This window comes from Pinus tabuliformis, chromosome 7, assembly GCF_031772625.1.
Source record: "Pinus tabuliformis cultivar Carrire ecotype Pingquan chromosome 7, CPIR1, whole genome shotgun sequence".
Classification (NCBI taxonomy): domain Eukaryota; kingdom Viridiplantae; phylum Streptophyta; class Pinopsida; order Pinales; family Pinaceae; genus Pinus; species Pinus tabuliformis.
Window position 1 is genome coordinate 1,910,854,114 of NC_142293.1, and position 27,879 is coordinate 1,910,881,992.

General features: G+C 39.7%; 1 protein-coding gene across 1 annotated transcript; it reads right to left on the reverse strand.

Moving 5' to 3' along the window:
- Nucleotides 1-1,534: 1,534 nt before the first annotated feature.
- Nucleotides 1,535-26,606, reverse strand: LOC149256133 (protein DETOXIFICATION 16-like). Its single transcript, XM_089455245.1, has 6 exons — nt 26,504-26,606; nt 26,115-26,183; nt 25,721-25,794; nt 25,337-25,405; nt 24,948-25,008; nt 1,535-2,259 (listed from the first exon to the last, which is right to left on the reverse strand). Exons 1-6 carry the CDS (start codon nt 26,604-26,606, stop codon nt 1,535-1,537), a joined length of 1,101 nt encoding a protein of 366 aa, XP_089311371.1.
- Nucleotides 26,607-27,879: the final 1,273 nt, after the last annotated feature.

Genomic DNA, 27,879 nt, shown 5'->3' on the forward strand with positions numbered 1-27,879 from the left:
CCTTTGATTCGAGCGCCATCATGAAAAACATGATAATTTTTAGTTATCTGGACATTTCCCCAATGTGAAATTTTATTTCTCGCACCAGCTCCTTGACAACTGCAAATGATTTGCTATCAAATGATTTTAGCATATTAGCATCATAAACTAAGAATTTTAGCATTGGTACCACGGTAGAAGGCAGCACCCAAGCTCTGAAAACCTTCCTGGCCAGCGTTATCCCATATTTACAACGTGAACCATCTGTCCTCATACTGAAACTCTTATTTATATATTGATTCATCAGCAAGTTTTTACCCACCGCACTATTACCAAGAATGACAGCTTTTAACAGAGTTCTTCTATGAGCTGACATGATGAGCTCGAGCTTATGTTAAATGAAGAAGGAGTCGAAAAGATCTAAACTGATTTATCTACTGATCACCCCTTGCAAATCTCGATCAACGAGCATCTTTTTCTGCTCTGATACATGCTCATGCTTGAAAAATCCTCTGCGCCTTTGGAACTGTCTTGTTAGGCGATTCATTTGCAACTCGTATTCAACCTTGTGACCTCTTCCAAGCAGCAAAAACTCTACTTGAAGTGACTTCAAACAGTTGCGCCCATACATCAAGCTATTATAATAGATATCACAGCTTCATTCACCGGTTCATATCACAGCTTGTTGCGTAGCTTCAAATAGATATATAGCGCATATATTTCCAATGAGAGTCTTTATTTCAAGTGAACGAATTCCTGGAAACAGAATTGCCAGATGTCTCATTATAACAACAGTGACTATCAACCTCCTCTGCCACCTGTTTGCGTAGAAAAAGAGTTCTTGTGAAGCTAGGCCACGATGACAATGAGCTACGTCTCTTTCATCAAACACTTGCGCCCATACATTAAGCTATTCCATGAATTTGCCACGGGACCAAAAGACGTGTCTCTTCATAGACTCTAATAATCCCGAAGACAAATCTTCCAAAATTGATTCAACCTTCATATTGATAAGGTTCTGGCTTTTAGCTTCCTCGACCTTCGACATGAACACTTTCAGAACTGCATTCTTCATATCTGCCTTCGCCTCCTCCATACGGATATTGTCGGAAAAAATGATACAAGTGATGCAGCGGCCTTAGCTCTTGGAAATCCCATTGTCCTTCTACAACTTTTCGCTCTGTTTGCCTTTGATAACGCGGGTTCAATCCTCCATAATAGTGTAAGAGGCTCGAAAACATATGATAAGCCAGAATATTGGCCACTAAACCATAGACACTGTGATCATCTCCATGAACTGGTTTTTTCCACAAAAGGCTTGATAATTCGCTATGCATGGTTTTGAAAAAAATCCCTTGCTCCACAAAGTAGTTCAACTCTTAATAGGGGTAATCTCTGTTCACAAGTGCATACCTTGGAGTATGAATGCGAAATTTTTGAAGGCGCTCATATTTAACCAAAACCTGATCAACTTCTTTTGGGTGCTCCCATATATCCTTTTCTGTGCAGCAGTGATAAATTTTTGATAAGATTTTCCTTTGTTAGCGCAATGTTCTTAGCAACAGAACAGGTGCTCAAATGCCGAAGGTCCCCTGCCGCCAGCATGCAGTGCAAAGGCCAAAATGACAGCTATAGGCATGCCAACCACATAGTATGCCCCAAGATTTGCATAGGCACCCAACGTTTGCCATCCACATCCTCTAGCAATACCTGATAGAACACCTTGGATGACATCCATAAATGTTGAGGGTACAAGCAGTGGCATCATGGTTGAAATGAATTCAACTACCTCTACTTCATTGCTATAAGCATAGCCCCATACATTTCTGATAGAGAATAAAATATATCCTATCATAAGAGCCTCAATGACTGCTATACAAACCCCGACACACACTGATAACTGTGCAGTGCGTGAGCGTCCAGCTCCTAGTTCATTGGAAACTCGTGTACTTACAGCAGCACCCACGCCAAAGGGGATCATATATGCAACTGCATCAGTGCTAAGACAGATGGAGAGAACTGATATCTCAAGTTCAGGCTTAGGCAACAAACCGGAGAAGAGAACAAGCATTTCAAAAGACCAGTATTCCAAGCAACGCATTACTGCAGATGGAATAGCAAGCTTAAGAAAGTTTGTAATGTCATATAAAGCTTCCCTTGAGAAAAATGTCCATGTCTTCTTGCATGCAGGGGAAAATTTAACATAAATTGATAGAAGTGCCACATTTAGCCAATTGGAAATGCTATTTGCAAGCGCAGCCCCTTTATTACCTAATCCAACTTTGAACACCAATACCCAACAAACGGGAACATGAACTTTATCATAAATATTTTTCAAATCTTTCAATCCATTGTGGCGCCCTGCTTTGTGAAAGAAGTTACAGATTGTGAAAAGACAATCCCAAATATCAAACACTCTATGACTTATAAAATTTAATAGGTTCTTTGTCTAGAGGATTCAACACAAAATCTCCTGCAAGTCTCCCACATTAGTATGTACATCTTTCACAATCACCCATGAGCCAGAATTCAGAGATAACTCCCTTAATGTATTTGATGGCAATCCTACAATAGCTGCATCATCATAAGGTGTCTCCTTGAACATACTGCCACTGCTCTCATCAACATTCCTGGAGGGAAGTAGAACTCTGTACGATAAGCATGCTAGGATTTGGACCTTCACTGAAAACTCAAACAAATCCCCAGTTTCGTAGCACGCTACGAAACCACTCAAACAGGTAGCGCTGCGAAACTGCTGAAAAGAATTCAGGCGCTGCGAAAACACCCACTCTTTAAGCCAGGCTAAAAATAAATTTAACTACAGCATTTTCAGTGATAACAGGCACTAACACACATCAGATTTAGCTACAAAAGTAAGAATGTCCTTTTTCATGTCTGTCCAAAAGAATGAACACCGAGTGCGAGCATAAGTATTTTGAAAGCTTGGATGGCCTATAGTGGGAGATGAGTGCAACTTTGCACAAATGCGACTTTTGAGGGTGGATGTTGGTGATATCACTACTTTGTCATTGTAGCAAAGAATCTCATCCTACCAAGAGTATCCCGCTGTGTAATTTGGATCTTCCTGCAATTTATTAATGAGTTCGGAGAGTGAAGGATGTGAAAACCATTCCTTGCAAGCCTCTTCAATCCACTCTAGAATGGAAAGAGAGATTTCTAGCAGGGTGCTTTCCTCGTCAAATTAGCATGATAAAGCATCCGCTACGATATTTTCGCGCCCTTTCTTGTAAATTATCTCATAATCATATCCCAACATTTTGGCTAGCCATTTATTTTGTTGTGGCAAGGATAGGCGTTGCTCCAAAAAATATTTAAGGCTTTGATGGTCTGTGTAGATTTGGAAACGTTGCCCCAATAAGTATGGTCACCAAGTATCCACTACATGTATGATGGTCATCATCTCCTTCTCATAAGTAGATTGTCCTAAATTTGTCCCACTTAGTTGTTCGCTAGTGAAGGCCAAGGGTCGATCTTCCTACATTAAGACAGCCCCAATACCCGTACCTAAAGCATCACATTCAATCACAAAATATTTGGCGAAGTCGAGTAATGCCAATACAGGAGTGGAACACATGGCATGTTTGAGAGCTATAAATGTCTGTTGCGCTTCATCATTCCAAAGGAATCAATTTTTCTTGAGAAGGTGAGTGAGGGGTCTAGCAATGTGACCATAATTGTGGACAAATTTGCAACAGTAGCCAGTAAGACCCAAAAATCCTCTCAAACTCTTCAAGGTCTTTGGTTGGGGCGAATCCTACATCGCATGGATCTTTTTGGGATCCATCCTCACACCTTCACACCCCACAATGTGGCCCAAATACTCGACTTCTTTCATGCCAAACGATCAATTGGACAATTTGACAAATAATTTATGCTTCCGGAGCAGTTGCAAGAGTAGGTCTACATGCTAAAGATGTTTTTCCCAGGTGAGGCTGTAGATGAGGATGTCATCAAAGAAAACAAGGACAAATTTTTTGAGATATGGTTTGAGAAGGTGATTCATGAGGCTCTGAAAAGTGGATGGGGCATTACAGAGACCAAATGGCATTACCAGGAATTCATAATGGCCTTCATGAGTTTGGAAAGCAGTCTTTGGAATGTCTACTTCTTTCATGCGAATTTTGTGATAGCCTTGAGTGAAGGTCTAGCTTAGTAAAGAATTGAGCCCCATTTAGTTCATCCAGCAAATCATCAACAATCCGGATGGGAAATTTATCTTTGATCATCAACTTATTGAGGGCCCTGAAGTCTGGACACATACGCCACTCCCCATCTTTCTTGAGCACCATGACCATAAGTGATGAATAAGGACTAATGCAAGGATGAATGACATCAGCTTCCAGGAGTTCCTTGATGATTTTTTCAATTTCATTATTTTGGGCGAAAGGGTATCCATATGGACGCACATTTGGTGGTTGTGCCCCTAGGACCATAGTAATGCTATGATCATGTTCCCCTCTCGAGGGTGGAAGCTCATGAGGTTTGTCAAAGACCTACAAATGTTTGTTTAAGACCTGTTGCATCTCAGGATGAATATGAAGAGAAGTGGGCTTGAAGGTCTGGATGGCATTAAATTGGCCGATAACTCCATGGTGGCCCTTTTTTAATAACTTTTCCATCTGATGTGCGCTGATAATAGAAGGAGCACCTGCCTAGAGTCCGCGGAGGGTATGCGTGTGGTCATTCTGCTTAAAGCTCATATATAACCCCTAGAAATCCATTGTTATTGGGCCGAGTGTGTGGAACCATTCAACCCCCAAGACAATGGCACACCCACCCATGTTGATGGAAAACATGTGGGTCTTTAGGTGGTAATCTCCCATATGAAGTTTGACATTTTCACAGTAGTTGTCACATTTCATTGTCCCCCCATTAGCAATATGGACCTGGAAATTAGAGACTACTCTCACAAAACAATGCACTGCTTCTGCAACTCTTTGATGGATAAAGTTATGCGTGCTACCACTATCAATCAAGACTACTATAGGGCGATGTTTAACAAAACCTCTGATTTTGAGAGTTTGGGGAGAAGAAATGCCTGCCAAAGCATGGAGTGAGATAATTAGTTCTTCTGGTGTAGCTGGGAGCTCATTGTCTTGTTGGTTGTACTCATCATCCTCCTCTGGTCCCTCAAAGGGTGGGGCTTCCTCAGTAGCATCAATTTGAAATAATATGGGTTCCTTGCATTTATGCCCCGGGGAGTATTTGTCATCACAGTAGTAGCACAATCCTTTCTTTCTTGTTTCTGCCATTCTGCTAGTGATAACTTTTGAACCTTAAGTGTTTGGGTAGTGCTTGAAGTCTGGGTGGGGCATCCCTTAGCTGTGAAATTTTGACGAGGCAACTGGGCCGCTAATTCACGTTCCACTTCACGAGCCGTCGTGCAAGCTGCCAACCATGTGGATGGGTAGTGCATATGGACGTGGGCTTGTATGGTGTCTTTGAGACCACTGATAAAACATTCCAAGTAGAATTCATCTGCTAGACCTCCTGTGCAAAATGCTAATGCTTCAAAGGTTGTAATATAGTCTTGTACTATGCCTATCTATCTGAGCTTAGTAAGTCGACCTAAAAAATTAGATTCATGTTCAAAGCGATCAGAAAGGGATTTTGAGAATATTGTTATAGACATTTTTGTGCCTTGCATCACTAAGCATGAAATGTCAATAATCAAGGGATCCAAAGTCCCTAAACATGTTGTTCCTACCCCTAGAGGAACAAGGCCAGCAAACCACAGCAATTCACTGAAGTTCTCCACCTGAAAACACTCAAAAACAGGCCAATTCTGGATCATGTCAACTGCTCCACTGAGCATCTGCGCTGAATGTCAACTGATCCACTGTCTACCTGCGTTGAATGTCAACTGCAACAAAGGCTACCTGCGCTGAGCGTAACTGGACAAGTGGCAAGCTCATTTCTCAATGTGTCAATGCCCAGGAAGCTTCCAAAATGACACTTGGATCAGGGAATTCGATTGGTGATGAGTAAGAGGTTCCAAATCTCCAAGTGGAAGCAAGAACCTCCAAGTGGACTCAAGAACTGAGAGAGGGAGAGGACACTAGTCAGCTTCATACCAGCCTCAAGCTGACTCATCCTCTCTCCAATATCCCTATATATAGATCTCTCCTACATGAGATCAGGGAGGCTGGAATGTGGTGATTGCAAAGAATTGTTGTTGGTTTGTGGTTGGATCATTGGGTGTTTATGCTTTGAAAGGCGCTGAAGAAGGAATTCCATTCTGCTGGGAAGGAGATGCTGGGTTGGAGCCCTATGGGTTGTATCTCTTCCTGAACCTTGTTATCAATCAATAAAGCTTCTTGGTTCTTTCCTATATACTGGTGTATTTTGTATGATTTGCATTAGTATATTTGATTTACTTTAAATCCTGAAACATTTATGAATATGTATATTGCCTTTGTGTTGTGTCCTTCTCTTGTTGCAAGTAGTTGTTCTCTTGTCACAGGTAGTTGTTCTCTTGTGATCTCGTGGGAATCAAGTAGCTGTTCTCTTGAGAAAGCGAGGAGGAAAGTAGCTGTGGACACCCAAAGAGGAGAGGATTTAGATCGAGGGACAACCAGAAGATAACGGTAAGTCTACCAATCTCCTCTCTTTCACATTTCATAAAGGAAGAAACCGAAGTAGCTGTATTCGTTTGTTGCTAAGGTACTGTCGCGCCTTAGGTGGATAGGATCGTCCTGCATAGGCATTTTTCCCCACAACAAATTGGCGACTCCGCTGGGGACATTTTTTTTAGTCATTTTGTTTGTGTTTACATCATTGTTTACTTCATATACTCAACGACAACAATCGAACTGCTTTGCAAAGTAGAATGATGTTGCTTTGATACTTCACTGGGTTTTTGTCTATGATCTCAACAATGGACTCACAAATGACTTGATGATCCTTTGTGATAGTCTTTAGTACCCTCTCAAAGCATCCCTCTGTTTATACCTTGCTTGTGTTTCTGATTTGGCCTAAAACAGTTGATTTTTGAGCATTTTATGACCCGAAATCCAAGAGAAACGAGAGTTTCTCCTTTCAGCGCAGACACTGTGAAGGAAGTCTGCATTTCAACGCAGGTCCCGTGAAGGCTACCTGCGCTGAATGTCAAACTAACAGTGTTAGACTTGCGCTGAACCAGTGTGGCCTTGTGCAACTGGGGTTCCTTGTTGTCTTTTGCCCTGTTTTGATCTCTGTTTTTGCAGCCTTTAACTAGCATAGGTACCAGTCTGATAACCCCTTTTCTTTGCTTGAATTCCTCCTAATTTTTGTACAAAAAGACTGTAAGTGTTTTTATGTGTTTGTGGCGTCATTTACAATTTTCCTTTGCATAAGTGAAATAGTCATCCTGTAGCCTTGATTCAGATCTGATTGATTGATTGATTGTGATCTTAGGAGAGAGTTCATTGGTTGTTTACAGTTTGATTATCATTTTCTTTTGCTTATCGGTTTGAATTTGTCACTTTTAAGTGTCGAAACAAGTATTTCTTTCGAAAAATCACAAAGTGATTGTAATCTCTTCTACCCTTGTTGATTTTGGAAAAAGTAAACTTGTTTATTTTTCAGTCATTTAAAAGCAAATTCAAAGTTGTACAAAAAGCTTTCTTTGTAGGAATTTATACTAAGAAAGTGGAAAACAAACACCTGCATTGTGCATTTGCATTTTGATAAGTTTGCATGTGTGATTTAGGAAGAGTGCATTAGAGTGTGTTGATTTCTCTTTGAGAAAAGATAGTCACTCTCTTTTCCCTTAGTAGCTAGGATTTTCAAAGTTGAAAGATTATAAAGCTTGCTTATCATCTTAGACTGCATTTAGGAATTGTACCATACATCTCGTGGTGATCCTGAAAGACAAACTTTAAAAAGATCAACTTAAAATAAACTGAATGAACCTAACAACGCTTTGCAACATAACGCACAACATAGAGGTCTAGGTAGAGACGTGTTCCGGCGTCGTTAAACCTAGTAACTGTCGATCTTGGGGAAGGTGGGTGATTCCTCCTAAGGGACGATAGCGCTAATAAGGACTTGTGCTCCCACGTACCGTCGTGTATATATTGGGAGACCCCTATAGGCATATATCATTTATCCTTAGGAAGCCGTGTCGGCCACCCTACTGATCGCAATGCAGTGAACACAACATTCATGAAGATCGACCACCCGTACCGTAAAAAGTATTCTGTGGTTTTGCGAAAAGTTTGGCACACCCTCTGCCTAGATCTCCAGAGCAGTTTCTTTTGGCCTTTTTCAGACTCTATAACAGAAAAATTCCATTGGAGCATTTTTCACTTCGGGCTCGTTAAAACATCGAAGGAGACTAGAGTCATCTTTAGCTTTTTCTCGACTCTTTAAAAGTGAAAAAGAAAGTTGTGTCTAAAAGCGTCGTTAAACATTTATTTTAAACGGAACAATCACCCTTATTCCCGCGTTGATCTTTAGGTTGAAAAGATGGAGCACACTAACCAAGGAGTTCCCCTTGGTGGAAATCCTAGTCCCTTCTCCTCTTGGGGAGATGTTGGTGCGCCCCACATGGCTACATTGTCGCTTTCAGGACTGACAATTGGCCTACCAGTTTGGCTCTTTTCAACCAATGTCGTTCAGAATACCACCATTCCCTGAACAGTCGAGTCAACAGTTAGATCAGATAAGAGTTGCCCACCAGCCTTCTACTTCATCTTCCTCTCCTCCTTCCTCTTCGCTTGACGGAACTGGTCGGTCGAAGAACCGAGTTCCTAATGAGAAGAAGGAGAAGAAGAAGAAAGAAAAAAAGCAGAAGGAGCCTAAGGCGACTGGGGGCAAACAAGCGTCATCTAACAAAATCCACACATAGCACTCGTAAGGCCTAAATCACCATGCGTCATATGCAAGGGAGACCACTTCCATAGAGATTGTCCCTGTATCCCCCAGATACTAAGAGACTGGTCCCCCCGTTTGCACAATTCGGTAGCATCGACCTCTGATAGCCATGTCGACTACTCACCGTCAACTAGTGGGAGTGAAGCTCCACGATAGAGCGGGAAAGCTAAATTTCCCTGTAGACTGTGTGAAGGCAATCACGCCATCCACCATTGTCCCTTCTTAGACGAGGCGAAAAGAGTTCTGGAAGATCGCCCGATATTACGAGCGAATCTTCCTCCTAGATATCAAAAACTCTTGTCAAGTCCCTCGCTAGTTGAGAATCCGGTTGACCCGCCCAGGTGGTCAGCCGAAGCACCTGTCATTGAAGATGAACCGTCTGAATCCATACCTGATGAAAGTCTAAAGGTTGAAACGACAGTTGACCCAGTTTTTCCTTCAGAGGCTCTATCTTCGAATGACACCATCACAAAGGAGAATAAAGACGACACCGTCCAAATTCTCTTCATCAGCACTGACTCTGATGATCAAGGGGGAAATTCCACCATTCCTTTATCGCGGGAAGGAAGTTCATCAGAGTTCTATCCAGCCGTTTACTCGGTCCCACCACCAAGCAACCTGCTTGTGTCCTTTGACTGGAACCAACTAGGCAGACCCCGCTTGCCAGCTAGCATACCATTCAGAATTATTGTGAAAATATACAGAATGGTAATGGCTGGTACAGTTATTGATCAAGGGGCATCTGTGAGTATCCTTTCCTCTATTGCTTGGAAAGCGCTTGGTTCGCCTGCGCTTTTGCCTGAGATGATAAATCTATCAGGCTTTGATAAGGGAACCAGTCGCCCTTTGGATCCTCCCCAATGTGCCAATAACATTGAAAGGGAAGACCGTTCAAATGAACGTGATGGTCGTTCAAGGACCCTTGGATTATAACCTACTCCTTGGACAAGACTATATATATTGCATGGGAGCCATAGTCTCCTCACTCTTTAGAGTAATGTGTTTTCCGCATGAAGGAAGAATGGTCAAGCTCATGGACCAACTTTCGTTTCCCGGATCACACATCGCAAATAGTCGTATACCATCCCTAAATGGTCTGTTCACGAAAGAAGTGTCTCAACCCACGGTCCGTCCTCCTGATGAGCGCGAGTAATCCGGGAGGATATGACTGGAACCCAGGGGGCATGCGTCCTAGTCTGCTTCGGCAGGAGAACTTTGGGTATAAGGTAGGTTTCCGCGGGAGAATATGACTAGTCCGTACCCCGTCCGTAGAGGAAGAGGGGTTTTTCTGGAATAAGATTATTTTTTGAAAGTTATGTGAGGTGGCGGGATTGCGTCACTCACCTTTGTTTATTTCGGTAGACATTGCTGAGGAAGTTTTTTGTTTGAAAGATTAACGAGACAATCTTTGGGTAACCTGAAAGAGGTAAGCCTCTCTCGGTAAAACGAAAGTTTTGGCGGAAGAGAAGTAGAGGTAACCTTGAAATTCTGTCTTATGCCGAGGGGCATACAAACCTTTTGGAGTGCTTGCAAGGGGCGACTAATTATTTTTTTAAATCTTTAGGACCTCTAACCCTTTAAACCCGTAGGATTAGTCGTTTCCGAACTTGCATAAAGAAAGGATGTGGAGTAAAGCGTAAGGGGATGAAGCTCCATAAAAAATAGCAATCTCCAATGAGACACTCTTATCATATGACTGGTATAATCGAGTAGTTTTACCGCAGAATTTATGCTCGTTAAAAAATAGAAAAGCGAGATCCGAGCAGTTTTAGCACATAGTTCATGCTCGTTAAAAAATAAACATAAGATTGAGCAGTGTTTTGGTGCATTCAAGCTCGTTAAAAAATGAACCCATCCCGATAAATAACCATTGAGTATGTAACCTGATCAACCATAAAAGCCTTGGTCGTGTTTGTGTACAGTCACCTCCACCATTCATTTGGCCGATCGTTTACCTCCATTTGATTGTTTACCCATTTTGAGGAACAGCTGCAAAGAGTGATTTCACCTAGCCATCCTTGTGACACTGTCGTGATTGGAAAATTCCAACCTGTACCTGGAATCAGCTGCTAACCCTGTTCATCACTCGTTCCTCGAAAGACGAGTCTTCTTTAAGCTCTTTTCAATTGACTCGTAAAATGTGAAAAGATTGCCGAGTTATGGCCTTCCAGCTCGTTAAACGACCGGAAGAGCTATCCCTCCTCTAGATTTTAATCTTTTTGGACCTAAGGGATTATTGCACAAAAAGATCGAGCGCTTGTTTTGTTCGGCTCGTTAAAAATACCGAAAACTCATCCCTTCTGTATTGTTTTATACTTTTTCAGACTTAAGGGATTAGATGACGAAAAAGGAATTTTGGAGTTAACTTTATGTACCTTTTCATACTCTCTAAAAATGAAAAGGGCCGAGTTTTCCTTGTCGTTAGACTCGTTAAAAATCACTAAATAGCGACAAACTTGTCTTTAGACGAGAACGAGTTTCACTATCACTAGGCTCGTTAAAACATAGCGATGGGCTTGCCCGAAGGGAAAGTTATAGAACAAGCATATGTTATCCTCCTCAAGCTTGACAAAAATAAAGAGGTAATGGTCAGAAATGACTGGGGAAAAATTGGGAAAAAATCAAGAAAACTTTGATGGTAGCAGGTCGCTCTTGAACATGACACTTTTCCTACGTACCACATCGGGTTGGGTTGTTTCATTCACCGGTCAATCACCATGGTCTTGCCATACCATCCATACTTGGGGTAATGCTACCAATCCATCACATCAATGTCGCCATATGTTCAAGAGAAGTCGTTGAGAAAGAGTCAACTGGGTCCCATCCACTGCCATATATTATCCTTCATTCATTCATGACCGCCACCCTGAATCATATGTCACAGATCGTTTTCACCTCCATTACAATCATTAGCTCCGTTCCGTGTCACTGATGTGGGATTCATCAAGGCCCTCCTTTGACGGATCGCTTCTTGTCGACATCAGCTCATTATCCAAGAAGTTGATTTAGGAACAACCCCTTCAGTACTTTGAAGCTTACATGCCTCAATGGCAAGTTTCTCACTTCCGGTGACAGGTATACCTCAATGACCTTCAACCAGAAGATTTTGCGTGGTGTTCGACGCCAAGTCCTTTATTCACACCACGTGAATTGTACTGCAGTACCTTGAGGGTCATTATCATTATTGGTGATTCCTCTCACACTTGTTAACGGTTTACATCATTGACCGGTAATCAAGCGATGTCTTTCCATGTTCGACTTCAGCGCAATTCTCACATGGATCGACTTGTACTTAGAGTGAAGATCAAACGAGTTTGAAGACCCCGGATCTAGTTTCATCCATCCGGGCTGCGATATATATTCAGGAAAAATAAAGACATTTGAAATGTACATCATTGCAACAGATGATCATCCTACTCAAAGGATGATAGTTTCGCTAGAATTATCAGTCTACCATCAGACGATCGTCTGTTCTATGTACCAAAATGTATTTATAAATCTGAGCATGGGAATGCCCGTCTCAGCTAGATCATGAAATCAGTATGAATCATAATGTATTGTATTGTATCTTATTACAGGTCTCCTCCCAGCAAATGGATGAACTTCGGACTCTCCTGGATAAAGCATTTCACCCGATAAACGGCCTCATACTTTAGGGGGCAACTGTTATAGACATCTTTGTGCCTTGCATCACTGAGCATGAAATTTAAATAATCAAGGGATCCAAAGTCCCTAAACATGTTGTTCCTACCCCTAGAGGAACAAGGCCAGCAAACCACAGCAATTCACTGAAGTTCTCCACCTGAAAACACTCAAAAACAGGCCAATTATGGATCATGTCAACTGCTCCACTGAGCATCTGCGCTGAATGTCAATGTCTCCACTGTCTACCTGCGTTGAATGTCAACTGCAACAAAGGCTACCTGCGCTGAGCGTAACTGGACAAGTGGCAGGCTCATTTCTCAATGTGTCAATGCCCAGGAAGCTTCCAAAATGATACTTGGATCAAGGAATTCGACTGGTGATGAGTAAGAGGTTCCAAATCTCCAAGTGGAAGAAAGAACCTCCAAGTGGACTCAAGAACTGAGAGAGGGAGAGGACACTAGTCAACTTCATACCAGCCTCAAGCTAACTCATCCTCTCTCCAATATCCCTATATATAGATCTCTCCTACATGAGATTAGGGAGGCTGGAATGTGGTGATTGCAAATAATTGCTGTTGGTTTGTGGTTGGATCATTGGGTGTTTATGCTTTGAAATGGGCTGAAGAAAGAATTCCATTCTGCTGGGAAGGAGATGCTGGGTTGGAGCCCTATGGGTTGTATCTCTTCCTGAACCTTGTTATCAATCAATAAAGCTTATTGGTTCTTTCCTATATGCTGGTGTATTTTGTATGATTTGCATTAGTATATTTGATTTACTTCTAATCCTGAATCATTTATGAATATGTATATTTTCCTTTGTGTTGTGTCCTTCTCTTGTTGCAAGTAGTTGTTCTCTTGTCACAGGTAGTTGTTCTCTTGTGATCTCGTGGGAATCAAGTAGATGTTCTCTTGAGCAAGCGAGGAGGAAAGTAGCTGTGGACACCCAAAGAGGAGAGGATTTAGATCGAGGGACAACCGGAAGATAACGATAAGTCTACCAATCTCCTCTCTTTCACATTTCATAAAGGAAGAAACCGAAGTAGCTGTATTCGTTTGTTGCTAAGGTACTGTCATGCCTTAGGTGGATAGGATCGTCCTGCATAGGCATTTTTCCCCACAACAAATATCTAGCAAGTACTTGGCCTTGCATAACACTTTTGATGCCACTACCACCATTTCCATCTTTCTTGGTCCAAATAAAGGCTTCCCACACTTAGCTTAGTCTCATCATCTCTGATGTGATTCAATGTGAAATATTGGTCCATTTGTGATAGCATATGGCCAGATGAGAGCCATCAATTTGTACATGTCCATCTTGGGTGGTTGAGGGTGGGAATGTTGGTGGTTTCCATGGGAGTGAAGAGAATGGCTAGATTTTCCCTCATGGTCTTCATTAAAAGCATATGCCTCTGATTGTAACACCGACTTGCCCTTTGTGACTGTGTCATTTAAATTCTGGATCTACCTCGTTAACTCCTCCAACTTTTTTTCAAGGGTGTCCATCTTCTCATTGGCCATAGCTTGAGCTCTGGATTCTACCATGCACAGATCTGGTTCACTTATCGTCACTATGAAAAAATTTGGGACAACCCAAAAATTTGAAGCTTACAAGTGAATGGTACCACCTTCCTCAACCCATTGTCCTGATTCTTATGGGCTAAGTCTCCTATAAGCGTCTCGGGAGGGGCTAAAACTCGTTTTTTTTTCTGAAAGGAGTTTACTTCTCACTTAGGAATACTACAATAGCCAATTCTCAAAAAATTTAATCCTGACCAATGTCCTACAAGAATCACCCCAGGGTATAGGAGCCAAAAGCCTCCCTGCACAAATAGTGAGATCTGTTTGTGAAACACTCAACTGCAAAGTGTGAGTAGGAATGTGGCAACGGTCGAACCCCCGCTGCTAGATTTGAATGGCGGATTTGATTGTTGCGGCTACAAAAAAACCCCACCTGCTAGATCTGATTTGGAAAAGAAGATGATGGGTGATCTGTAGAGAGACAAGGGAACTATGGTCTCAAAGAGTGTCAGGTGCTACAGATCGCAATATACATAAGGGTCCAACAGTAGTACTCGGCCCAATCTTTCAGGGCACTAACTAAGGAGGATCAACCGTACCCTTAGTCGTACTACCCGACTACCCTATCCTACGCCTACGCAATCTCCCCGAGTGTTGTTCTCGATATACTGTAGCAGCAAGACGGTCGACGGTTTGTCTACGGCAAGGTTTCAGGTGAGCCAAGGGGGCTTTCGATATACTCAAAGGGTATGTGGAAGATATTCCGTGCACAGTTATGTCTAATGTGCTACTACTCGAAGGGGTACCCACAGGGGTTACAAGGGATTCCAACAAGCGTGACCACCTCTTTTATTTCCTGCGTGCATGCCTCCCCAAATCCATAGGCTTATGCGCTCAATGACAGATCATGTGGTTTAAAGACGCCAAAACACATCTCTAGCCAAAAAATATTTCTGCTAAAAAGGAGATCCCACCAGCCCTAGAAAATGCCCTGATACCACTTGTTATGCCCTTGACCTGCGAGAAGATGCCAGAAAAGTAAATTTGTGATAAATACAACCCAGAACACAGAACAGATGAGAAATAACAGCATGTATTTTATTATTCAAAAAGGAAAGCAATGTTCACTTGCCTCTTCGAGGGGCAACCTCCAATAGAGCAAGGCTCGATTGCAAAATAAGACATGGCGCTCCTCAATGGGAAGTCTATATCCCTTATATAGGATTCATACATGCAATACCATGGGTCAGTACCATGGTTCTTATTAATACTGTTATCACAAAATCATGCCCCTGATAGGCTGCTGATAAGGAAGACTTTGAGTAACTATTTCAAACCAAAATTTTGGCTGAGGCTTAGCCTCCTCAGCCTGAGAGGGCTCTCTCAAAGGGTTAAAGATTTTGATTAAAGAATAAGATAGATGGCTAACTCTATGGTTTGTGGTTGTATATGTTTATAAGTTGAAATATGAAGGTTGGCTACCATTGGGCTATGGAGTCAAAGTATGTTTAGTACCACAGCAAGATCAGCTTAACATGAAGTCAGGGCATAGAGAGTTTTTATACATCAACAAAACAAAGATACAATGCAAGGAAACACAGTTTATAAATACATGAAGGAAGTTAGAGCATCATTGATGAGTTCTAAGTAACATGTATACATACCACTGCAAGTAAGTGAAAGAGGAAAGCCATGAGACAATAGGACATTAAAAACCCTCTTTCAATCCTGAGTAGTGAAGCCAAAACATTCTACCTAGCATGGAAGTCAAGGCATTATAGAGTTCAAGTGCAGAAATGCAAATATAAAACAGTGAAACACAGTTAGTTTATCTATGAAGGAAGTCAGAGCATCATTGATGAATTCTGAGTATCATAAGTAAACCTCACTGCAATGTAAGTATTGGAAGATGCCATCAAAACAAGAACATACAAGAACTCTTCATGAATCTTGAGTTGTCTAAGTAAAAATTCTGCATTAGGTTGAAAATATACACAGTCTGCACATAGAGCAGCAATTGAGCCAAAAAGTCTCCAACCCTTTGCCAATTCGACCTCTTACTCTATATAAAGCATTTACAATTAGGATTTCATCATCCCTCCTCAAGAGAATTCGAATTTGCCATCAGTGACACCTATTCTAACCATAAAACAAACCATTAAATGTATTTGACACCTAACTAGTAGTCCTAGAGACCTAATACAACTAGGAGTGTAACTCCTTATTATGACTAAAACAACCTTATCTAGACATTTGAAGCATTCTTTGACACCTAACACTCCATTAAGTCGAATTTGATGAAGCCTCCCACGTGGTCACCCAACTGTTGATGACAAACCCTAGAAATTAGGGAACATGTTTCCTTGTTTTTAGGTTTAGGATCCCTGAAAATGGCACGTGGGACAGAGCCTTTATCTCTTCATCCATGACACATTTTACGAAACTGAAGGAGGTTTTTGTAGCCCATATTGTCTGGAACAAAAACCTCTCCTTGTTTTTTAAAACATTCCTCAAGCTGTTCAGAATCTGTCCTTGAAAAACACATGTCAAACAGGTAACTATTCCTTGCTCTGTTCTGGCTGAAAAATAGGTCTTGGGACAGAGGTCATACCTTCTCGTAAAAACTGTATTTGGAAAACCTGAAGGAGGTTGTTGTGAAACAATCCATGCTGAACAAAAACCTCTTTTGGATTTTTGAAACACTACTCCAGCTTCCCAGAATAAGTCTTTGAAAAACAATTGTCAAACAGGAGATGAAAAACTGCACCTACAACAGTTTCGTAGCGCAACTTTGGTCACCATTTTCTCCCAGATCATAATCAATTTGAAGAAAGTGGAAGAGGTTTTTGCACTTTAGTATCTTAGGAATGAAAACCTCTTTCACGTTTCAGAGATAAGTTTTAAACTACTCAGAAAATCGTCCAGAAGTTGACTGGTAAAAATACGAAGACAATTTGACTGATAAGTTGACTGATAAAGTTTGGATTTCAAAAATGACTCTCCTTTTTTGCTTTTGGTCTCCACAAGGATCTTCTTTGATTACACACAAATGTATTGAAGTGCCATGTTCTTCATGTGCTGTAGACCTTGTTCATGCACCCCTATGAAAATAAAACCTCTTCAACGCTGCCTGAAGTATGATGAACAATAGTAGCTGTGATCACTTTTATAACAAATGGCTTATGGTTCATATATGCTTTTCCTTTGCCCATTTTTCCCTTGCTGGATGCTTGCATTGTGAAAATGATCATTCTTCAGAAAATCCCTTTCAAAAAAGGTTTCCCTTTTGTCCCTCAAAATTGGTTAACTACATCAAAATAGGCAGCTACAGCAAAATAGGCAGCTACAGCAGTTTCGTAGCGCAAGTTTAACCACACATTTCTCCCACCTCAGAATGGAATTGAAGAAAGTAAAAGAGGTTTTTGTAATTCAACATGTTAGGAAGAAAAGCCTCTTTCAGTTTACAAAATTAAGATCTCAACTGCTCTGGAAAGCTTCTGGAAGTTACCTAGTAAAACAGTTTTTTCTGCTGAAACAGGCTGCTACAGGGGTTTCGCAGCGCGCTGCGAAAACACTGATTTCGTAGCGCAAAACAGGATTTTTACACTGTCTGCACTACGAAAACGTGGATTCTTAGCTAGTTTCAAAATTTATCCACAATTATGTGAGATATGTCTTCTAAACACATGGTGAGACTTCTAGGACATGGAATGAGGCTATCAAACTTTATTTGAAGATGGACATGAGACTCTAACCCTATGACTTAGACTTTAAAACATAAAAATGACTTGACCATGACTTGACCATGATTGATACAAGAATTGAGAAACCATGTAAGTTGTCCAAACTTTTTAAGGAAGTTTTACAGTGATAACAGTGGCTCCACTAGGGATAGTGTGCCCTTGTGGTACATTAAGAACCTGTAGCTCGAGTGCCGCTATCCATCCTTTAGAAGAAAACTTTGAAATTCTGCCCAATTTTCTCCTCAAGCCTTTAATTATTTTTGAATGAAGAATTCCAACTGCACCTACTGAAACAGATGCTCATTCAACCTTGAGCTTATTTGCATTTTCCTACCTACCTACCCTATCAGCTGCAATCTCCACTTGTAGCTCAAGCAACATGATATTTCCAATAAAGCCAATCAAATGTCTTCTCTGATATTGGAGGCTCTTGACTGCATTCAACCTCAAAATAACCATGGTAGTGAGATGACCAAATCAACCTATAATGTATATGATCTTCATAATGCAAATGAAATTGAAATACTGATGTGCAAAACTTTGCCATGTATTCATTTATAGGGTCAAAGAAAACATGGTTATTTTGATAATCATCATAACATTCTATCTCTTTAGACAACTGATCCTTAGCCACACAAAATTCCTTTGATGTGCTATCCAACTGCCTTTCTGCATGATTCCCATAGAAAATGTAATTTTCATCACTATTGTGATCATTCTTTGATGTAAGCTGCTACAAGGAATCACAAAAATGAACAACCTTTTCTTTTGCCTGAGGATTATAAAAAATATCTTCCAGTACTTCTTCTTGGTGTTTGCAATCAATTTCATATTCTTTATGATCAAAAGACTGACAAATCTGCTGCATCTTTTCATTCATATCAAAGGATGAAACATGGTTTTCACAAATAAACCCCTGCTGATCTTCATGCTGCGTTTCATGAGATGTTATACTTTATTCTTGGTGTTGAAATGCATTGTTATGAAGAGCCTCTAAAATTTCTTCATCCATAAACTCATCATCATCATAACAATCCTCCAAGTACTGAACAAGACTTAAAGAATGTCTACAACAATCTTTGAGCAACAATAAGGAGGGATGACACTCTTTATACATGTCATAGAACACATCATGGAAATCAGCAAGAGAATATAATGAACCATTTCCCAAACTTTTATACCAAGACCATGCTTTTCCTTCTAAAGTGGTCATAAAAATCCTCATGAGACAATCCTTAGGAAACTGAACCTTAAGATTGCGTACATGCATATGAAACCTAACCAAATGAAGAGCAGCATTGTCTTTCCTTTCATCTTTGAATATCGGAAGATCCTCTAACCAATCAACTTTTGGCATAGGATTTGGAAAACCAGGGATATGAGACCGATTCATTGGAGCATACCTGGCATTCATTCTTGCAGTGGAACTCATCTTGTAACTTCATCAAGCTACTGATCTTCTAGCAGTGGAGTCACCTTCCAATTTCTTATTCGATGTGTGGAGTCGCCAAGGTAGTTTTGCAGCCTCAAAAAGTCTTCTGAGCTCCTGCTACCTTCAGAAGTTCAGCTTCATAATTTCGGGAATGAGTAATCTTCAGGCTCCCGGCAGACGCACCAAAATGTTATCACAAAATCATGCCCCTGATAGGCTGTTGATCAGGAAGACTTTGAGTAACTATTTCAAACCAAACTTTTGGCTGAGGCTTAGCCTCCTCAGCCTGAGAGGGCTCTCTCAAAGGGTTAAAGATTTTGATTAAAGAATAAGATAGATGGCTAACTCTATGGTTTGTGGTTGTCTATGTTTATAGGTTGAAAGATGAAGGTTGGCTACCATTGGGCTATCGAGTCAAAGTATGTTTAGTACCACAGCAAGATCATCTTAACATGAAGTCAGGGCATAGAGAGTTTTTATACATCAACAAAACAAAGATACAATGCAAGGAAACACAGTTTATAAATACATGAAGGAAGTTAGAGCATCATTGATGAGTTCTAAGTAACATGTATTCATACCACTGCAAGTAAGTGAAAGAGGAAAGCCATGAGACAATAGGACATTAAAAACCCTCTTTGAATCTTGAGTAGTGAAGCCAAAACATTCTACCTAGCATGGAAGTCAAGGTATTATAGAGTTCAAGTGCAGAAATGCAAATATAAAACAGTGAAACACAGTTAGTTTATCTATGAAGGAAGTCAGAGCATCATTGATGAATTCTGAGTATCATAAGTAAACCTCACTACAATTTAAGTATTGGAAGATGCCATCAAAACAAGAACATACAAGAACTCTTCATGAATCTTGAGTTGTCTAAGTAGAAATTCTGCATTAGGTTGAAAATATACACAGTCTGCACATAGAGCAGCAGTTGAGCCAAAAAGTCTCCAACCCTTTGCCAATTCGACCTCTTGCTCTATATAAAGCATTTACAATTAGGATTCCATCATCCCTCATCAAGAGAATTCGAATTTTCCATCAGTGACACCTATTCTAACCATAAAACAAACCATTAAATGTATTTGACACCTAACTAGTAGTCCTAGAGGCCTAATACAACTAGGAGTGTAACTCCTTATTATGACTAAAACAACCTTATCTAGACATTTGAAGCATTATTTGACACCTAACACTCCATGAAGTAGAATTTGATGAAGCCTCCCACGTGGTCACCCAACTGTTGATGACAAACCCTAGAAATTAGGGAACATGTTTCCTTGTTTTTAGGTTTAGGATCCCTGAAAATGGCACGTGGGACAGAGCCTTTATCTCTTCATCCATGAGACATTTTACAAAAATGAAGGAGGTTTTTGTAGCCCATGTTGTCTAGAACAAAAACCTCTCCTGGTTTTTTACAACATTCCTCCAGCGGTTCAGAATTTGTCCTTGCAAAACACATGTCAAATAGGTAACTATTCCTTGCTCTGTTCTGGCTGAAAAATAGGGCTTGGGACAGAGGTCATAACTTCTCGTAAAAAATGTATTTGGAAAAACTGAAGGATTTTTTTGTGAAACAATCCATGCTGAAAAAAAACCTCTTTTGGATTTTGAAACACTACTCCAGCTGCCCAGAATAAGTCTTTGAAAATCAGTTGTCAAACAGGAGATGAAAAACTGCACCTACAGCAGTTTCGTAGCGCAACTTTGGTCACCCTTTTCTCCCAGCTCATAATCAATTTGAAGAACGTGGAAGAGGTTTTTTCACTTTAGTATCTTAGGAATTAAAACCTCTTTCACTTTTCAGAGATAAGTTTTCAACTGCTCAGAATATCGTCTAGAAGTTGACTGGTAAAAACAAGAAGACAGTTTGACTGATAAGTTGACTGGTAAAAACAAGAAGACAGTTTGACTGATAAGTTGACTCATAAAGTTTGGAGTTCAAAAATGTCTCTCCTTTTTTGCTTTTGGTCTCCACAAGGATCTTCTTTGATTACACAAAAATGTATTGAAGTGCCATGTTCTTCATGTGTTGTAGACCTTGTTCATGCACCCCTGTGAAAATAAAACCTCTTCAACGTTGCTTGAAGTATGATGAACAATAGTAGCTGTGATCACTTTTATAACAAATGGCTTATGGTTCATATATGCTTTTCCTTTGCCCGTTTTTCCCTTGCTGGATGCTTGAATTGTGAAAATGATCATTCTTCAGAAAATCCCTTTCAAAAAAGGTTTCCCTTTTGTCCCTCAAAATTGGTTAACTACATCAAAATAGGCAGCTACAGCAAAATAGGCAGCTACAGCAGTTTCGTAGCGCAAGTTTAACCACACATTTCTCCCACCTCAGAATGGAATTGAAGAAAATAAAAGAGGTTTTTGTAATTCAACATGTTAGGAAGAAAAGCCTCTTTCAGTTTGCAAAATTGAGTTCTCAACTGCTCTGGAAAGCTTCTGGAAGTTACCTAGTAAAACAATTTTTTCTGCTGAAACAGGCTGCTACAGGGATTTCGCAGCGCGCTGCGAAAACACTGATTTCGTAGCGCAAAACAGGATTTTTACACTGTCTGCGCTACGAAAATGTGGATTCGTAGCTAGTTTCAAAATTTATCCGCAATTATGTGAGATATGTCTTCTAAACACATGGTGAGGCTTCTAGGACATGGAATGAGGCTATCAAACTTTATTTGAAGATGGACATGAGACTCTAACCCTATGACTTAGACTTTAAAACATAAAAATGACTTGACCATGACTGATACAAGAATTGAGAAACCATGTAAGTTGTCCAAACTTTTTAAGGAAGTTTTACAGTGATAACAAATACCATGGCCCATTTGCAACTAACTTTGGTCCCTTCTTTAAATGTGGTTCAACCACTTACAATTATTTATATGGCCTTTATTGACTCTTTAACTAACTATAACTATGACTCGACCCTATTACATAAATAAGGGGGTTAGGGTTGGACCCTAACATGATCTCAATGATATCAGTTGTGCAAGTTCATTGAACAAGCTTCATTATATTATGCTCTTCGTCTGCCCAAGCTTAATCCACTCCATTTTATGTTTTATCACCGTGATTTCATGTCAGAGTTTTGATCTCAATGATATTGGTTGTGCAAGTTCATTGAACGAGCTTCAATATATTAAGCGCTTTGTCTGCACAATCTTAGCACCCAAACATCAAATGGAAAGAAAAATAAATTACATGTTTGATGAATCACTTGGCAAGTAGAGTCATTACATGGTCATGAGATAGTGGCCGACTATTGATGGCACCCTCAGAATCACTATAACATCCAGCTAGATTGCACCTCTTCCTTCACCTGAACTTGAATGCATGAATTCCACCTCGACCCATCTTCTCTGATACCCTTTTTTCCATAAAGATAACGTGTCGCTGGTGGTTAGGGTTTCCTAATGTAAGTTCTTGGTATCTTTCCACAGGATACATGACAATGTGGCATTTTGTCCATGTCAGCTAACTTTTAATTCATGTCTTTGTTTCTATGATTTTCATTATGAATCAAGGTTAGAATACAATATTTGATGATTGTAGATGTCATTAGTTTAAGATATTTAACATAAAATAAATAGAACACAAAAAGGATTGTAGTAGTAAAATAGACAATTTTTTGTGGTAAGGAAAAATACCATTAATATATGAAACAGAAGCAGATCAAGATTGAATACAAACACCTAAGAGTGCCCTTGCCAATAGGCATTTTGGTTAGGAGCCTCAACAGTAAAAGTCTTAGTTTCCTCAACAAAATTCAACACTTTAACTTATCTAAATAAGAGCAGAGATCATCTCTAAGAATATGGTACATGAGGTAGTTGGACTCAGTTGAAGACATGCTTCTTCAACTGATTCTCCAAGGTGACTCCATCACCATGTTGAGCCTATCACTGTGTTGCCCCATCATACCATGTCTAGCATCACTAAGCTACACTATGTTGCACCATCACTATGTTCAACATCACTGAGCTGCACCATGATGCACCATCACTATGTAAAGCATCACTAAGCTACACCATGTTGCACCATCACTATGTCTACCATCACTAAGCTACACCATGCTGCACCATCACTATGTCCAACATCACTGAGCTACACCATGCTGCACCATCACTATGTCCAACATCACTGAGTTGCACCATGCTGCATCATACATCCTGTACCCATTGTTGCTACTGTGTGCATTATGCATCTTGTACCCATCACTACTACTGTGTGCACTATGTTGCACTATGCATCTTGTACCCATTGTTATCACCATAAAAGTATTTTTTTTTCTAAACCTGAACAGTTTACATTGTTCCTAGTCATTGGTCCTAGATAGGTGTTAAGTCATTTTATGTTTTAATGGGTGGGTGATGGGTTAAGAGTCTCAAAAGTCTCATTTTCATATGCAAATAAAGTTTAACAACCTTATTCCATGTCTTAGAAGTCTCACATTCTGTTTAGAACTCGTATCTTAAACAATTTTGAAATTTTTTTGGAATTAGCCCTGAAACCACGTTTTCGTAGCATAGACAGTGTAAAAGGTTTGTTTTGTGCTGTGAAAATGTTGCTCTTTTCATAGCACTTTTCCTTGAAAATACACTAAGCATGCTACGAAAGCATGGATTCATAGGAAGTCTTGTCAAAACATCAATTTGTTCAAATTCCGTTAATTTTTCATTATTAGGTGTCAGCTAGGAGTCAGTTCTTAAGCATGCAACCATCCAAATCCATCATTTCAAATGTAGGGGTCATCATGATAGGTAATTTCAAATTCGAAAGGGCTGGTTGGTTTCTTATTGCAGTTTGCATGCAAACACTCAAACAAACCATTTTTGAATGATAAGCTTATGGTAATCTCTTACCAAAGCTTCTCTCATCTATAATTCAAGCAAGGCTGATTACCATTACCAAGTGAGGCTAACGACCATAAGCAAGCGAGGCTGATAAACAGAAATTCAAGTGAGGCTGATTTGTTATAGGAATTTAGAGGCAAAGATGACAGAAGAGAGGAAAATCCATAGGTCTGGTCATTGTTTAAGAACAGAGCCTAAAAGCACCGAGGTCTTAACCAGAAATAAATTAGTAATGGAAGCCTTCAAGAAAACAAGATGTTGGAAATTTTATCAGGTGACAAAGGAGTTTTCCCTACATTTCACTAGCTCAAACACAAAAATTGGACATACTCTTGAGATCATAGCTTTGGTGACAGAGATTCCTAGGGGCCAAGATAGATGGTTCAAAAACTTCAGATTTGACATGGAACCATGTAAAGTATTTCTGAAGCCAGAGTTTGTAGAAAAAGACTTAACCAAGGAAATTCCAAGGAACTACATCAAAGTCATCTATGCCAACTTGCTTTTCAAAATTCAAAGGTATTTTACCTGTGAGGGAAGATATCATAAAGTATATTTATATCATTTTAAACTCATGTTGCATTTTACTGGTATGATTTCTTTAGATTTTCCTTTCTTCCTATATCTAAGTATAGCTAAGATGGCAGATAAAGTGGAAATGAAATCTCAAGGATATGAAACCTCCCCTTTTCATCATGGTCTAATTAAACTGATATTTTTACATGAACTCAAAAGGATCAACAAAGAATTTTCTTCAATTTTTTTTTATGTGGTTTTGGAATGGAAAATCAAGATACAGTCATTAACCCTAATGCTAAAGAAACTCCACCAGCAGAAATCAGTAAGCCTGTAATGACTAGGTAAAAATTGCAATGAAGAAGTCAGACTTCACCTTTCTCAAATTCTGCAGAGACGCCTCCATTATTCCTCCATTTGCCTGCATTAAACGCAACCTTAAAAGCTATAGAAACAACCACATTTCCATTATAAAACCTATCAGCTCTTTACACTATCATCCCTACCATATCCTTTATTTATTACACATCATTCAATGACTTCTTCACATATCTAATCCTGATGATGAACCACGGAGGATGGTTTGAAACGTCGATACACAAAATAGAAAAATGCGATGAATCTGAAAGACATAACCACACAAAGTGCAGATTGCAGAAGTCTCAAATCTATTATTTTCAACCTATATAGAAGGGAGAAATCACAAGAAGTTCGTGCGCTAGAATGATACAGGGTAAAAATTGAAATGAAGATGTCATACCTTACCTTTCTCAAACGTTGTATAGATGCCTCCAGTATTCCTCCATTTTCATACATTAAACACAACCTTAAAAACTATAGAAACAATCACATTTCCATTATCAAACCTGCCGGCTCTTTACACTACCATCCCTACCATATCCTTTATTTATCACACATCATTCTCTGACTTTTTCACATATATAATCTTGATGATGAACCACGGAGGATGGTTCAAAACGTCGATACACAAAATAGTAAAATGTGATGAATCTGGAAGACATAACCACACAAAATGCAGATCGCAGAAGTCTCAAATCTACTATTTTCAACCTATGCGGAAGGGAGAAATCACAAGAAGTTAGTGCGCTAGAACAATACAAGGTAAAAGTTGCAATGAAGAAGTCACACCTTAGCTTTCTCAAACGTTTCAAAGACACCTCCATTATTCCTCCATTTGCCTGAATTAAGCACAACCTTAAAAACTACAGAAACAACCACATTTCCATTATCAAACCTATAGGCTCTTTACACTACCATCCCTACCATATCCTTTATTTATTACCCATCATTCTCTGACTTCTTCACATATCTAATCCTGATGATGAACCATGGAGGATGGTTCGAAACGTCGATACACAAAACAATAAAATATGATGATTCTGAAAGACATAACCACACAAAATGCAGATCGCAGAAGTCTCAAATCTATTATTTTCAACCTATACGGAAGGGATAAATCACAAGAAGTTCATGCACTAGAACGATACAGGGTAAAAATTGCAATGAAGAAGTCAGACCTTACCTTTCTCAAATGCTGCAGAGACGGCTCCATTATTCCTCCATTTGCCTCCATTAAACACAACCTTAAAAACTACAGAAACAACCACATTTCCATTATCAAACATGTCGACTCTTTACACTACCATCCCTACCATATCCTTTATTTATTACACATCATTCTCTCACTTCTTCACATATCTAATCTTGATGATGAACCATGGAGGATGGTTCGAAATGTCGATACACAAAACAGTAAAATGCGATGAATCCGGAAGACATAACCACACAAAGTGTAGATCACAGAAGTCTCAAATCTATTATTTTCAACCTATACAAAAGGGAGAAATCAGAAGAAGTTCGTGCACTAGAACGATACAAGTTAAAAATTGCAATGAAGAAGTCAGACCTTACCTTTCTCAAACGTTGTAGAGACGCCTACATTATTCCTCCATTTTCCTACATTAAACACAACCTTAAAAACTACAGAAAAAACCACATTTGCATTGTCAAACATGTCGACTCTTTACACTACCATCCCTACCATATCCTTTATTTATTCAACATAATTCTTTGACTTCTTCACATATCAAATCCTGATGATGAACCATGGAGGATGGTTCGAAACGTCGATACACAAAATAGTAAAATGCGATGAATCCGGAAGACATAACCACACAAAATGTAGATCGCAGAAGTCTAAAATCTATTATTTTCAACCTATACGGAAGGGAGAAATCACAAGAAGTTCGTGCACTAGAACGATATAGGGTAAAAATTATAATGAAGAGGTCAGACCTTACCTTTCTCAAATGCTGGAGAGACACCTCCATTATTCCTCCATTTTCCTGCATTAAACACAACCTTAAAAACTACATAAACAACCACATTTCCATTATCAAACCTATTGGCTCTTTACACTACCATCCCTACCATATCCTTTATTTATTACACATCATTCTTTTACTTCTTCACATATCTAATCCTGATGATGAACCACGGAGGATGGTTCGAAACGTCGACACACAAAATAGTAAAATGTGATGAATCCGGAAGACATAACCACACAAAATTTAGATCGCAGAAGTCTCAAATCTATTATCAAAAAGATTTGTTACGCTGAAACCTAGAAATCAGGTGAAAGAGCAAGTGAGTAAAGCATCAGTGATTATTCTTGAGACTCCTCAATCTACAAAGGAAAAGATAGCTGAAGTTAAAGAAATGACACAAGAACATTCAGCTAACAAACCATTTCAAAGGAGATTCACTAGAAGTCAAATTGCAAAGGAGAAGGGTAAATCAATGATCTCAGGAGAAAGTCCAGACTTAAAAGGTAATTTAAATGATATTTTACAATCCATTGATATTGAAGAATCCCCTTTGGTGCGGGCGGATTTCATAAAATCTGATGAAGGAAAATCGAAGAAGATGAAATCTTCTAAGATACTGGAATTTGAGGATGAGGTTACAGCATTTGTGTTCAAGCCCAGAAAGCCTTTAACCGGGAAATCTAAAAATATGCAAGAGTCCAATATTGAGTTAGGGAAAACAGAGGAAGCTTCCATTGTTCAGGAAGAGTTGACAGACCTTTCATCACAAATACCTGAAGTCGACAAAAACAAAGTTTTTTCCACTCGAATAGAAAAAACTAGTTATGAAGAAATGGAAGAAAGATTAAGAGCAACTAATAATGAAAATGCTAGAGTAAGGAAGAGAGCAAGAAGGCATGTTGCTAAGAAGACAGATTTCAAGAGGATAAAGGCTCTCTGGGATGTTGAAAAAGTTTCCAA

Coding starts and splice junctions, on each gene's coding strand:
- LOC149256133 (XM_089455245.1), bottom strand. CDS start 26,606: ATGTTTGACAATGCAAATGTGGTTTTTTCTGTAGTTTTTAAGGTTGTG. Junction 25,406..25,720: donor AAACGTTTGAGAAAGCTAAG/GTGTGACTTCTT, acceptor TTGTTTCTATAG/TTTTTAAGGTTGTGTTTAAT. Junction 25,009..25,336: donor CTATACAACGTTTGAGAAAG/GTAAGGTATGAC, acceptor ATAGCTTTTAAG/GTTGCGTTTAATGCAGGCAA.